Source organism: Palaemon carinicauda, chromosome 38 (genome assembly GCF_036898095.1).
Source record: "Palaemon carinicauda isolate YSFRI2023 chromosome 38, ASM3689809v2, whole genome shotgun sequence".
NCBI lineage: Eukaryota > Metazoa > Arthropoda > Malacostraca > Decapoda > Palaemonidae > Palaemon > Palaemon carinicauda.
In genome coordinates this window covers 22,666,335-22,681,630 of record NC_090762.1, presented here as the reverse complement: position 1 = coordinate 22,681,630, position 15,296 = coordinate 22,666,335, and the positions used below count along the sequence as shown (strand labels likewise).

The window sequence follows — 15,296 nt, the reverse complement described above, 5'->3', positions numbered from 1 at the left end:
TGCTTGAAACCCTACCAAGGTGCAGGCCCACCAGTATAACCAGGAGGATACGTATATCAGGTCTTGAGTCATGTCCTCCATCATGGAGGTCTCCGTCGGGGAAAAGCAAACGGGGGCCGTGGACACCCTGTCCTCTGCGGCTCCTTGGTTCAAAGAGGTCACTGCTGCTTCCACTGCGCGGGGCCCTCCACGACGACCCTCTGGCACGTAAAACCTCTTTTGAGTTTCCAGTCCCGGCATCAACTTCGAGGAACTCAGACTTCTAGGGGCATCAGCTAGACCTGCCAGGTACCTATCTATGTGCTCCATCCCCAGCTTGACGTCAGGAGCTAGAGGGAGAGCTAAGGAAGGTTTCTGCTGTACTGGACCTTCCACCAACCTAGTCAGTCCGGAGAGCACGGCCTTTTCCGCCGAGAGCTTGGGCTCGTCAAGACGGTGGTGGCGTCTTATCAGGGCCAGTATTTTACGGTAAGAGATGTCGTCAGATGAGCACTCCCCCCTTCCACCAGCGTCTCCGTCACCAGTTCCTCCGCACAGGTACCCTCCATACCGGTGGGAGGGGCATCCCTGGACAGGTCTGCCCGTGGCACGGGTTGCCCTGTGTGGGCGAGGGTATCCGTCATGGGATTACCTTGGCCTGCGGGAGACTCCGTGGCTGAGAGACTCAGGCGGACCGACGAGTGCCCTTGGTGCTTAAGGAAATCCCCCAAGGTGGCCGTGGTCGACGGCATGCCTTCCGTCCGACGCAGCGCGTCCTTCCGTTGGGAAGAAGAAGCGGAGCCCTTCACTGGATTAGATTCGTCACGGGGGGCTTGGTTGGACCACCCCTGACATAAATCTGGTCTAAAGGAGGAGGACGATGGGTGAGACAGAGGCGACGAGGCTCTAGGGAGCCACCCGGAAGCGGCCGCGGCAACCCTAAACAGCTCGCTCCGGGGTACCGTGATGCTCACCCACTCCTTCGACTTACTTCTTTTCGCCTTCTCCTTGGAGGACTTGGACGACTCCTTTCTTTTTCCGGAACAGGAGCGGGACTTCTTCTTCTTCCGGGACTTCTCCCGCTTCCTCTTCGTAGACCTGCCGTTATCGTCCTCTGACGAAGAAGAGTCCGATGACGCGGATGACGATGAGGAGGAGGAGGAATCCACCGAACTGCCTGAAACGTCCAACACCACAGGGTGGACTCCACGTCGCTTCTCTGGTGTCGGGGGTTGAAGAAACACGGGCGGGAGCGTAGAAGGGGGGGCTGGGGGAGACCGAGTAAACCTCATGGCCGAACCATTGCTCGAAGTCTTCTTCCCTTCTCAAGGGCGACCTGAAGGGAGTCCTTGGCGCCTCCCACGCGGAGGGGCCTGAATTAGACGAGCTACCTTTCTCGGCGTCTCCCCCGCCAGCAGAAGCACCTGAAACATACATCCACGACTCTGGGGAAGTACCAACACCTGACTTCTCCCACATAGGATCTACAGTGGAGACGGGACCTGTAGGCACCAGGACCTCGTCTCCCACACTTCCCTCAGGCCCCACACATGCCTGCACAACACCAGAATTCCCATCCACAGGTATATCAGACTCTTGGGAAAGGGCAATGGGCCTCTTCCCCGCAAAGGACTTACCTCCTCCCCTACCCTGGGTAGGGGAAGCAGGAAGGGAGCCCCGATCTGACGAGGCACCTGGGGAAACCAAAGGAGAAGACACGTTGGCCTTCTTGGGAGACTTCTTGGCCGCTTTCTTCTTTTTGGTGCAGAACCAAAGACTCGCACTCCGGACACGTGGAGGTAGGGGAACACACTTTGCCCCTACACGTCGAACACAAAGAGTGGGGATCCACTTTGGGCTTAGAAAGAAAAGCCCCACAAGATTTCCCGGCCACAGGCCCAGGGCAACGACGAGGCTGCTCCATAACACAACACTAAGTCACCAAGAGATACAGGGATACAAAGGAAAGGGTAAGGAAATGAACACGTGGGTAGCGCGTGGTAGACATAAAGGGTCGCACAGGGCAAGAGAGAGCGCGGCGAGATGATAATCACGTCGCGACCAGAAACTTACTGGGGAGACGACCTGAGCTTGCACGCTCTCCGACCCCGGGTCGCCTCAGGCTGCATTTCACTCCGCCTGAGGTTAGCCCCTTAGAAAACGGGAATAGGGTAAACTACACAAAAAGCTGGTCAGTTAGGGTAGAGTTACCAGTAACTCCTAAGAAGGTAGTTCTAGGTAAGTACCCTGTGTTGGAACAAATGCTATTTATCATCATATGGCATTCCATATTAGGGAAAAGGCATGGTTGCCATCAGTTCCAAGACACGCATCTGCTAGAAGTAAATTTTATGTGCTGTATATACCAACCCACTGCCACAAACACGGACAATAATGCCCAGGGTATGCTACTTATAAAAGTAATCATTGGTCATATACTCGCACAGGAATAATATGGCCATACGTCAATCTTTCCTTTTCAATTGCCTTTAGCTGTACACCTGCAATTAAATTGGTGGAAACTAGTCAGTTGAAGTAAATAAAAAATTACCAGAACTTTATCAACAGAAAATTACTTACCACACCAGTGGGACATAAATTTATTACTTGATGTCACTTCTCCAGCCTAGTTCCCCTCCAACACTTCCATATTTACATTGTCCTTCAACCAATAACAACATTACACTTTTAACATAAAAGCATTTTCCCCTACCAAGTACCATCATACAAAGGAATTACAGCATTTGCAGGGATTTCCACAATGCATCTTTATTCATTTTATCAGTCTACATTAGTTTTTACGGTTGTAGTAGCCTGGCATTCTGCTGGATGGGGGTTTATGAGACCCACTCAAGCTCAATACTTTCTCGTAGCGTGTGCAACCTTATACTGAACATGAGTTATGGTTGAGGGTTTGAGTCCACAGGTCTCCCTACTGAATCATCAGCAGCCATGGCCTGGCCCTCCCTGGTCCTAGCTTTATAGTGAGGGGGCTTGGGCACTGATCATACCATTATCATTACTTGCTGAGCTACAACCCTAGTTGGAAAAGCAGTATTTTATAGAAAAAGGGTTCCAATTGGGAAAATAGACCATTGAGGAATGAAATAAGGAAACAGAAAAGTGTGCCTGATTGTACCCTCAAGTAAGAAAACTCTAATCTAAGACAGTGGAAGACTATGGTACATGGGCTATGGCACTATCCAAGGCTAGAAAACAATCGTTTAATTTTGGAGTGTTCTCCTAGAACAGCTGTTTACCATAGCTCAAGTCTCTCTTCAACTCTTACCATGTGTTAAGTAGCCACAGAACAATTACAATAAAAAAAAAATTTTATTTATATGGTAGTTTCCAGGCTGTTGTCCAGTTCCTTGCCTCTGCTATTCACAAGAGACCTTTTAACCTTTACCATTTCTGCACAATACTTTTCACCATAATGGGAGGAGGCATATAACACTTAAAGAAATTCTTTACATAGCATTTAAAGGCCAATGTTTAAGTTTCAATTTGGTCTATCATTCACAAGTTAATAGATTTACTGGGCACTAATTTAATTATAGACAAGCATGGTCTGACGTGAGTTAGGTTTTCTGAATCTTTTAACTAGCATCAAAATTCACGAGGCACTAAAAAAAATGGTTACCTCAGCAACAAAATATTTTTGCTTACTCAAAATTAGTCCATTCCTATATCCAAGACTTATAGACTCTTGGTTATTCAACATAAAAAAACTAAGAAATTTAGAACAGTGGAATACCTCAAACAACAAATTACTAAAGAGAATTTATTCCTTAATCGAAAAGACCGAAGCCCATGTCATCATCGGATTCTTCTTCAGGCTCTTCCTTCTTTTCTTCTTTCTTTTCCTCTGCAGCAGGAGCAGCTCCACCACCTGCAGCAGCAGCTGGGGCACCTGAGCTAGCAGAAGCCATACCTCCAGCAGGCATGGATGACAACATAGACCCACCTGCAAGGAAAACAGCCAATTGACACCCTAAGTAGTTGAACCAGAAAACAGATATATTTTTACTCTCATACGGCTAGCTCGAGAAAAGGAATTGCTCTAATGAAACAAAGCAAAATAAAACCATGGGGACTGGGCCTGCTAACAAAAAAGATAAAATGAAGTTGATGGGAAGGAGAGCAGCAGTTGAACCAACTCTATAAAATAATGTACCTTTACTTCAACTAGTAAATTCCCCATATGAACATTAAACTCCATTTCGACATCTTTTGCTATAGTATATTAACCCCTTGACCACTACACAAAGAGAAAACTTTGACATACAAAATAGGTCAGATATATGCCAAAATTTTATATCTTGGCCTGGTAAGCCGAGCTTTAGATCAGCCTTTGCCTTTTCTAAAACATTAACCATAATTTATTGAGCTGATGTCAATTATGCTACCCAGATGACAGTTCATTATAAAAGAGAAATCAGATAAAGAAAATAAAACCCTATTCTTTCAGCATTTGCAACAAATCACAAGCACGAGGTTGTTTGCTTCCTGTCAATTGAAGTCTATGTTTATTTCCTATAAGTTCTCTTACAAGTACTGTACAAGAAATGTCATGTTATTAATCTAAACAGTACTTTACATGAAAAGCTTTAGTTCTTCAGCTTAATTTGAAACTATTAAGAGGTACAGTAAAACATTAAATAAAAATTTCTAGTTTAACTTCTTTGAAAAAGGAAATCTAGATGAAATTGCACTCACTGTAGATTCAAAAATACTGTAGACTATCTAAAACTTTTGAAAAATTTTACCATGAACATTAAGGCACTTTGGATATGTGCGAACAACAGTATATTTGCCAAACTGAAGCTAACCGACATAAAATTATTTCACATCCACCACAACAGGGGACAGTTATTGAAAAAATAAATTCAACATTCGCAGTCCACATTCAATAAAACAAAAAACCAAGAAAGGAATAAGTGGATCAACATAGGAAACTGCAGTATTCAAATTCCCTAATTATTGGCCGATTGACACAAAAATAAAGAAAACGGACTAGGTGGTCAATTGATATTTTTGCATATTGAGAAGAATCTTGATGTACTAAATCTTAGTTAGTGCACAATTATACTGCATTACAAATAACCTAAATTCTGTTAAACACCGTACTTACCGAGAGAAATTAGTTCTTCAACATTTTTGCCATCAAACTTCTTCAATAGAACATCCAACTGTTTCTCATCTGCTTCAACACCAACACTTCCCAAAATATCTTTGATGGAAGCTGAAGTAACTTCTTTGCCACTCATAAGGGCAAGAAGGTAAGCAGCCACGTGACGCATTCTGAAAGGCAAAATATATATAGTAAATTTCCAATTACAAAGGCAACATTGAAGCTGGAAGAATGATTAGAGTAATAAGGCTGGCATTACCAGCGTTCAATGATGTACATACTCGTACGTCACCTCAATATGAATGTGACAATGAAAAGTTCATGTCCAAAAACAATCAGGATTGGATTGGATTTAGGAATTAGCACTATTAAGCCCTGCACTGAAGCCTCAGGCCATTCAGCACCAAAGAGCACTATGCAATAAAAGTTCATGTGGCTGGAGAGAAAGAAAGAAGAATGGAAGTGGGCATGGAGGTGAAATAGAAGGATGTAAAACAAATGAAGCTAGGGGCCTAAGGAATGCTGCATAAACCTTTAGAAATACCAACGGTGTACACTGTGAGGAGCACCAATAACACTACTCTGGGCACAACTATCCCTAATATTAAGCTCATAATTGCTCAACCCCTAACCAAACTCACTACAGCTAAGAAGGTAGCCTACATCTGTATCAATTATGTCTACAACTATTGACCACATTTTGCATTAATTTTAATATTTTATAATCAATTGCTCACATATCCTTATTTTTGATAGCTTGTTAAGCTGAAACTTTCATATATGACATATTTGCCTTTCACATAGGGAGGACCTAGATGGATAGGAATTATGATAATTTTTTTACGACCTTTATTAGTATTATAAACCATAACCCTGATTTGAGGAATCTGGCAATTACATGAAAGCTTTCAGTATTGATAATGTTTCTTTAAATTTGTACGACTTAAAATTTTGGGGGTGATTCTCGACAGCAAATTTACTTTTAAGAAACACATTAGGTCTGTGTTTTCTTCAATTGCACAAAAAATTGGCTTATTGATTAAGTCTTTTAAGATTTTCGGTGATCAATCTATTCTGAAGAAGTGTTTTTTTAATTCTTTCATTCTACCTTGTTTTGAGTATTGTTCTCCTGTCTGGTCTTCAGCTGCTAATTCTCATCTTAATTTGTTGGAGAAACTTATGGTCTATTAAATTTCTTACTCCTGATCAAGATATTAATCTTTGGCACCATCGTTCAATTAGTTCATTAGCATGTTGCGTAAGATTTTTCATGACTCTGACCATCCTTTACATTCAGATCTCCCTGGACAATTCTATCCTGTTCGTAATACTAAGCAGGCAGTTAATTCTAATAGCCAGGCCTTCTCCACCACGAGGCTCAATACTACACAGTATTCGAGAAGTTTTATTCCAGCCGTTACCAAGTTGTGGAATGATCTTCCTAATTGGGTAGTTGAATAAGTAGAACTTCAAAAGTTCAAAGTTGGAGCAAATGTTTTTATGTTGACCAGGCTGACACGAGTCTTTTTATAGTTTATATACTACATATCTGTTTTTGACGTTAATAGTTTATATATGACATATCTATTTTGACATTATTACTGTTTTTAGAATGATTTATTGTTAATTTGTTCTCATCATTTATTTATTTCCTTATTTCCTTTCCTCACAGGGCTGTTTTTCCCTATTGGAGCCTTTGGGCTTATAGCATCTTGCTTTTCCAACTAGGGTTGTAGCAAATAATAATAATAATAATGGATGGGGGTGGACCAATAAACTAATTTGTGGGTGCCATAATTTGAAAATACCCACTCCGAACCCGTTTGACCCAGGAAATGGCCAGAGGGTATTTTTATCTAATCAGAATTCACAATTCCAAATTTCAAACGGTAATGGAGCATCAAGCATGGTCAGGAGATGCCCGTTCTTATCCACCAAGATAGGAAGATGACTACATACAAATCAGCGAGCAATCTAGTTCAACCTTCATATACAAAAAATGGTGAATATTATAAATTCCAGGGTGATTACTCCCGCATTTGTTGTGTGTAGTGTTGATGACATCCAATACTTTTCGATAAAGATCTCTGAGTAATCCATAGGTTTTGAGTTATGGTGGGTTGACTATCAAGTAATGTTAATGAAACACAGTCAAAACACTGAAATTTTAGTTTGCCAGAACCTATGAACATATCAAACGTGACTATTCCTCCAATTTTTTAAGGAGTCGTTCAAAAGTTCATCGTATTACTACCTCAACTTAATAATAATAATAATAATAATGTTTATTGGACAAAAAATATTTACATTCAAAGATTTACAAAAAGAAAAAAAGACTCAGTCCAAGCCCATGTGGAGCAGAGCTCTTCGGGCAATAATACAACAAAATAATATCATCAATTAAGTAAAAATAAAAAATAAAGTAAATATGGATATAGATATACAAAATGTACGCATACATATACATAATCATATGTATACAAATAGATACATATAAATGAGAATCTTAGCCTAAAAACAAATGGAAATGCATATTTATATGATAAGGAAAGATGGTATATGAAAGCTAATGGTATATACATTGAAAAAATTGTAGATATTAAGCAAAAAACTCAGTAAAAGAACTAGTTTTACAAATAAAAAAATATTCTAAACAATGAAACATACTTGCGTTGTGGTTAGGTAGGCAAGTATAAATATTTATTAATAAAACTTAATACCCAGATAACAGGAGATTTGTATATGATTTCTTAAAGGACCGAACGCTAAGCAGTGCCTTTAGATAAGCGGGCAGAGTATTCCAAAGTTTAATACCTTGGTATAGATACGATTGCTCGCATCTATTAATACGTATGAAAGGGAGAGTTAAGTTTGAATTTCTTGTTCCATATGGATGAACTGATTGTTCCTGAATTATTTTTCGTCTTAAATCTGGAAATTTGTTCAAAATAAGTGTTTGGAACATCATATTCATTAAGGAGAGCTTATAATTGTCTTCCAGCTTCAATATCGAGAGAGACCGGAAAAGTGGCGATGTATGAGCTAAGTAATCACTGGAGCTTATGATTCTTACCAGTCTTTTTTGAATTACAATTAATGGTTGCAAGACATTTCTACTACTACTCCCCCACGCCGTATTGCAGTAATTTAGGTAAGGAGATACTAACGAGTGATACAATTGTTTTATAATATATAAGGGGAAATACTCTTTTAATCTATATATGATACCCATTACTTTGGCAATTTTATTAACTGTCATATTTACATGCTCACAGAAAGTTAGTTTATTATCAAGAATTATCCCTAAAAATTTACCACTGGACTTCTGATCCAGAGTGTGATTTCCTATAGAAACCCTTATGTTATCAGGAACTCTTCGTAGAGAAAAGATTATGAAGTATGTCTTTCTTTCATTTAAGGTTAACTTATTTGCTAGTAGCCAGTTTTTTACATGAGTTAAATCATTGGTTAGTGTATCACAGAGGGAGTAGATATTTTTATGTCTAAAGTGAAGCGTAGTGTCATCGGCAAAGAGTATGGAGCTTAACCTACCTACTGATCGAGGTAGATCATTGATATAGGCGAGGAAAAATAACGGTCCTAGGACTGATCCCTGGGGAACACCTATTTTGACATCCATAACCTCTGAGAGATGGCCATCGAGGGTCACAAATTGTTTACGACTCGTTAAGTAGGATTTTAGTAAGAGTAATGCATTTCCACGTATTCCATAATGTTCGAGCTTTTTAAGCAGCACATCATGAGACACTGTGTCAAAGGCTTTAACTTAACTGAGCAAGTGTTTTATTGGTTTTGATTCTGCCATAAGTTCGCTTTGCTCGCGATAAAACATTTTCCCACTGTTACAATGTTCTGCCAAGCAGAACCTGTTTTGCTACACACATCAGCACCGTAGGCTAGTATTTGTGTTAATTATCAAGTATACAAACTTCAAATTGGATTAACTTGGTTATTATTATCCAGCAATTCATGGTTATGGGTTTAAATAGAAAGTACTAGCAATGTTTTATTGAAATTTGATCAAAATCATTTTGGGGATAATTGTGTTTACGTAATATAACCCAAGAAATGGACAAAACACAAGATAGCGATAATTAAACATATATTGTTCATATATTTGGCTTGATACTAAAGTACATCATATATTCACTTAACATTTTAGTCGATCGATACCAAAGTTATTACGTCCCAGCCTCCATTAACTGAGAAAAGTGTAAAAGGAGCCAGTACCCATCCATATATTTCTAGGGTTTTCCAGTTTTGCAAGAAATTAATACATCACATATTAACCACTAAATATCCTAAGAATTATTCATATTACCTATAATTACACCAAAAACCCATTTTTCTTGGGGTTGTTGTACCAATGTAAAAATTAAGGTGTGACTGAAGTGTGAAGGAATGTAAAGGAAATAAATGGCGTAAAGGAAAGTAAGGATATAAAAAAAAAAAAACGATATTACTAGTCAATAAACATCAGAAAGGGTTGGTAATACACCTGCGATGACCATGGTGATTTCCAGTGTGGGTGATAAGTTGAGTTGACAATACCAAATTTTACTGGGTCTCGATCTCAGATACAATTCTAAAGGTTCTAGCTCTGGCGAGGTTTGCTGTGCTGCAAATTTAATATTACACCATTGCTTCAATGTTCTAGCAAGCAGTATATAAGCTGCGTTCGCAAACCCCGTGGGTCAATATTTCTTGGATGTTTTCAACTTTGGCATGAGCAAAAATATATAGAAGCCTTTGTCTATCAGCGGCCAGTTCATCCCGTGGCGATTGAAAATGAACATCAACTAACCTAAACTCTCCCCCCCCTAACCTAACCTATAAGCTGTGTCCTTACCTACTTACCTAAGTGTGGGGCGTTAGCCCCCAGCAGCCCCCCCTTACACTGCCGTATTCTAAGTTAGTCGTAATCATACATACAGGTGGCCGCTATCATACATACACTCCAATATCTATTTTCAACTACGCCATGAATCGCTGCACTTGCACTTGGTATGCGGTACAAGTTCAACTGCACTCGCAAACCCTATATTGGAGATATGCTGACCTACTTAACGTTCCTTTAACTTTCTATGCCCCTTTACAGTCCTTAATGGTTTTCATCAACACCGTAATCATTACCTATAAAAGGGCATGGCCTTCCTTGAGCATTGTCGTACCTCTACCACTAAAACAGTAAAACAACCTACTTTTAGTATAAACTGAGTTTCGGGAGGCTACAACAATTTTAAAGCGAATCAAATAACATTATTGGAAATTTCTATACATGAGAAACAATTGCGTTTTACTCGTAAGATTGCGTCGATTCGATTAGAAACGCACAAAAAGATGGACGATAGCCATTTCAGTTACCTTGAGCTCCCTGGTCTTAGGAAACTAATTTGTAATTCGGCCTACAAGGGATGAAGCTTACAACTGATAACCGAGATCAAAAATTATGCGATAATTCTTTATCCTCCAATATCAACATATTGCACTAAAAGGTTAACAACACAGGCTTGGACAGTGCCTACCTACGCTTTTGCACTTCTACAAATCAAAGTATAAGACATTTCTGCTTAATTACAACTAGGATACATCAAAATACATTTGCTTAACATGTATGCAAAATATCAACGATGTAAATGGCTAACAACATAATTATATTTACGTGAAATAGTTCGACGTTCACACGTGGAGGGACGTTTAGCTATTTTCTTGTAGAAAGGAAGATTATTTCCACTGGATTATCGTACATGAGCCTTAAAATTGTCGTTTTTCAACCAAAAATTATCTACACACTTTCAACATGATTAAGTAACATATATAACTTATTTCAAGGTATTTTAGCAAAAATTATTTTATCAAACATACACACATTTGTATATACCTAAGGTATGTATCGTATATCGTACCGGACCCAAAATAATCGTACATGTACGATAATTATCGTACGAATGGCAACCCTGTCTTCTTGAATCTATCGCCTCTTCTTGTTTTCTACTGTTCTACACTAAGAAGTTAAGAGCCGTAACAGAGCCATTTTATCATTTACGCCAAAAGTTTTTAATTTTGTTTCATTGGTTGTCACTTGGATATCACCAACTGAGACTGAAATCTTGCAAAACCATAGTTTTTAAAAACATGTTTCAATAAAGATAAGTTTTCCAAAGTATGATTGCCTGAAAATTATATCTTCCACTGACCAATAGAATATCGCTTGGATTCACATATATAGCTACATTATTGGAACTAAAAAAATATCTACATGCACGAATTTTTACCTCATTGGAGGCATTTTATCTCTGTTCTATTTCCTCTTGTTTCAACTGCTTGCTCTATCTCTACTACTCTCTATAAAGGATGCACAGCCGTCTGGTGCATTCAATCATAAAAACTTTAACTGGAAACTTTAGTGAATGTTCAGATTGTTCTTCGCCAAATACTCGATCGATAACAAAATGATAAAGAAAAATGTATTAGTTTCACAACAATCTTTTCTCCGTACATGACCATTTTCTGTATTTGTCAACATATGATTATATATAAAGATAAACTTATTACACTGATCTTATTGCAATTAAATATATTCTGACATATTCTACTGATCCATAGTGAGTGGTGTAAATAGGCAATTTCGCATGTTAGTTTTATGTAATGTTAACTGTCATATAGCTACCACCATAATCTTTATATGAAATTGAAGAAATGAAAGGCAATTAAAACAACAGATGGATGAAAGAGACTAGGAAATGGATGAAAGATCTGGATGTGAACGAGAGAACATTTAGGAGAATGGGAAAGGAAGAGCTTAATTAAGGCCAAGATTAGAGAAGTAGATAGTAAAAAGTGGAAGGGTGAGATAAAAGAAAAAAAAAGTAGTTTAGAAATATACATATAAGAGAAGGATCATGTAAGAGAGGAAATGTTCTATGGCAACAAACCTGATTCACTCATTATGCATGGAACTAGGGGGCAACTGTTTAAGATTAAATGATAGGAAAAGATATGAATTAGGAGGAAGGGTAGAATATAAGCTATGCGGGGCAGAGACTGAAGACATCGCCCATTTCATTCTTTACCTCCCAAGCCTCAGCAACGAAAGAAGGAAAATAATAGAACTACAGCAGCCATACGAAGAAGAATAAAAGAAGATAATATGAAACGTTCTGTTTAAGAAAGAAGGAATAGAGAAAAAAATGGCAATATATATCAGATGTGGAAAAAAAGAGAGGAGAAAATAAAAGAATTAGAATACAGAAGAAAGCTAAGGATGTGCAATGTAAAGGCGAATCCCCTCCGCCCAGCAACTAAACTGGACTGAACTGAACAGTAATAGGTCAATAGATAGAATTTTGTTGTTTTGTTTTGGCTAATTCTTACAAATAGATACCCGGTGCCTTTGTTCTAGGTTAGAACAACACCAGTCTTTTTCTTCCGTAAGAGGCTCACTGTTCCCCTGAATAGTAAGAAACACAAAACTTTCTTTGATATGATGACATAACATAATATTTTAGGTTAGGCTATGAGTTGTATCAAGAGACAAAATATAATAGCTTTTCTTCAATCATTAGGTAATTGAATACTAATATTTACTAATTTGCAGTTCTTTGTATCCGGAGCTTGGCTTAATCTTGAATTTACATTAGACAGCCCTGCGTTTTATGCATTTACAGAAAACGCACTTGATTATTTCATGGGTGACTAGTCGAGACTAGATTGTAAAGTCAGTATCTCAAGCTTGAGTCGTATTATATTTTGTATAGCAAACTGTCCTGTTGCATCAAGGCATGTAAAACGCATTGTTCATATCTTAACATAGATATTTTTAATGTTGATTAACGTCTGAATATAGTAATTCACCGTTGTAAAAATGAATGAGTATACCAACAAAATAATACAATTCGAAAACTTTCTGTATTTTTTTTAATGATCAAATCTATAATCATATCGGGTTTTTCAACTTCGGGTGTCAAAAACATAAATTATTTATGCAGGAATATTTAATAAATCAAGGAGCAAAGTTATTTTCCCTATTGCATCTTTATTATACCTCCTAGATGTCTCAAAAACATGCTATAAAACTCACGCACATACCAACCGTGTAATACGTCCAAAGTATGATAGTTACATAGAAACTTTTGCACAGGCTTAGATGTGAAGTTTGCAGTATATTTTTAGCCTACAGTCCTCACCTGAGGAGGTAATTTTTCCATTAGATTATTCATCGTAATGCGTTCTTCATTTTTAACAACCCTTCTTTCTCTCTCACATTTCTCTGCGAAGTTGATTATTCCGTAGGTTTCACTGGCTGTGAAAAGAAGGGGAAAGGTTTATTCTATTAATTCTTGTAGAATTATATAGATGTTGTCCATTATTCAATAGGGGCATAATTATCAAGATAATAATAATGGTACTATTGCTATTGTATATGTAGTGTGGCACCAGTCTGCACAAATTAATATAATCAAGCTATCATGGAGCCACATTTTTTAAAAAAGGAATTACGAATTTTGGAATATCTAACAATTAACCAAAGTCCGCCGAATGTTACTCAAGAATTTGAATGTTCTATAAATCTTGCAATCAAACAGAGATAAATCAACTCTTTATCAATATTTATAATAGCATATTCCAAGGGAGATATCCAGAAGAAATAGATTAAATTTTAGGTTAACGACGTAAAAGATAACACCACAATGTCAATGGAATCTCAAGACACGTGAAATTTAACAACACATTCAGTCTTGATAATTTTCATTGTGTCACAATAGCGTATGATAATGGTCTCATAAGTTGCAGAAACAAATTTGCAAAAGATGTGTTTCGAAGAAAAGAAATGAGATAAAGAATATGGCAGTGAAAAAACGTAGAGAAAATCTTTACCGTAATTTCCGTCTATAGAAGGAAAGTGCACTGCTGAAAATATGCTGCCACTTCCTCTGCCAACACCACTTACGTCCTCTCCAAGAACCTGTAACACAGTGAAGAAAGTATTAATTGAATGAGCATGGAAATTCCTTTAAGCAATTAACTTTTCATTTAGACACTTGAGAAGGCCAAGATTCAATTCCTAAGCGAGCAAAATTGACCTATGAAATAGCTGTTATAAATTCCATTGAGCCTGTGATAGAATAATTTGTAAATTTAAGTACCTAGTGGTTATTCAAATCTTATTGGTTGGAATTATATTAGATTGTTGTACATGAAATTAGCAATTAAACACATCATGCAAGGCTTCCCGAAAATGAGAGGGCTCACATACTCGGCTGTAACCACCGGCTCTAAATGGAATAGATCTAGTCAGAAAAATGATCTTATTCTGATCTTGCCCTTCCTACTGCTAAAATAAAATAAAAAATATGAATTATACTGGCCTTCGTAATGATTATTGGCATCAGGACTCCAATGGCGAGAACGGCGAAAATATTCTTATGCATCGGCATATTCTGGAGGAAAGGAAAAAAACGTGTTTCCAATCTAAACATCCGAAAATGTTATCTTAAACTTTTTTTTTTTTAATAAATTTCAGGTCATTGAGATTGCACTTTGGTTTAGATAAGGTTGTTCTAGAATAAAAAAAAAAAAATGGGCTAATTTTATCAGCTGTAGATTGACTAAACACAGTACTAACCAATAGCAATTGAACTCGAAGGTCCGTTGAGGTGCTGTCTCTCCTTTGTGGATGTAAACCAGCAAATACAGCAACTTGAAATAAAGATTAAGTCTATATACACCAGGGCAGGTATCACACACGTGTCGAGCTCTTTCTAAATTTGTGCACACCTGTATTCGAGTTTAGGGCGAAGGTAAAGAATAAGGCCCATTAATTCTCACCCGGATATTCCGGTGTGACATGTCACGTTTAACTACTTACACCTGATTTTACTGCCACATGTTTCTGAAAATAGCTTAAGCAGCAGGTGTTCATTCCCAATCGCCAAACGACTCACAACGCGGATATTCATTGAAGGTTTTCATCGATTAATCCTTTTTTTCCAAATGAACTATTTTTTATCCACCCATCCTGCTACCATGGCAATGGCAGTAACTTGGTACATACCTCGTCTTTGTCTACATTGATCACAAAATTTGTTACGTACAGTATATTTCAAATGTGAGGAAGACCGAAGATGACTACCACCAATAGGTTAAAGCTATTCTTTATACC

At 38.1% G+C, this 15,296-nt stretch overlaps 1 protein-coding gene and 1 long non-coding RNA gene across 2 annotated transcripts; both read right to left on the bottom strand.

The window, feature by feature from the left end:
- Positions 1 to 3,749: 3,749 nt before the first annotated feature.
- Positions 3,750 to 10,939, bottom strand: LOC137630462 (large ribosomal subunit protein P2-like). Its single transcript, XM_068361939.1, has 3 exons — positions 10,797 to 10,939; positions 5,114 to 5,283; positions 3,750 to 3,946 (listed from the first exon to the last, which is right to left on the bottom strand). Exons 2-3 carry the CDS (start codon positions 5,280 to 5,282, stop codon positions 3,771 to 3,773), a joined length of 345 nt encoding a protein of 114 aa, XP_068218040.1. The 5' UTR covers position 5,283; positions 10,797 to 10,939; the 3' UTR covers positions 3,750 to 3,770.
- A 2,147-nt stretch (positions 10,940 to 13,086) lies between these two features.
- Positions 13,087 to 15,249, bottom strand: LOC137630461 (uncharacterized). Its single transcript, XR_011041719.1, has 4 exons — positions 14,760 to 15,249; positions 14,503 to 14,574; positions 14,012 to 14,099; positions 13,087 to 13,436 (listed from the first exon to the last, which is right to left on the bottom strand). It is a non-coding gene; the product is annotated as an uncharacterized lncRNA (long non-coding RNA).
- Positions 15,250 to 15,296: the final 47 nt, after the last annotated feature.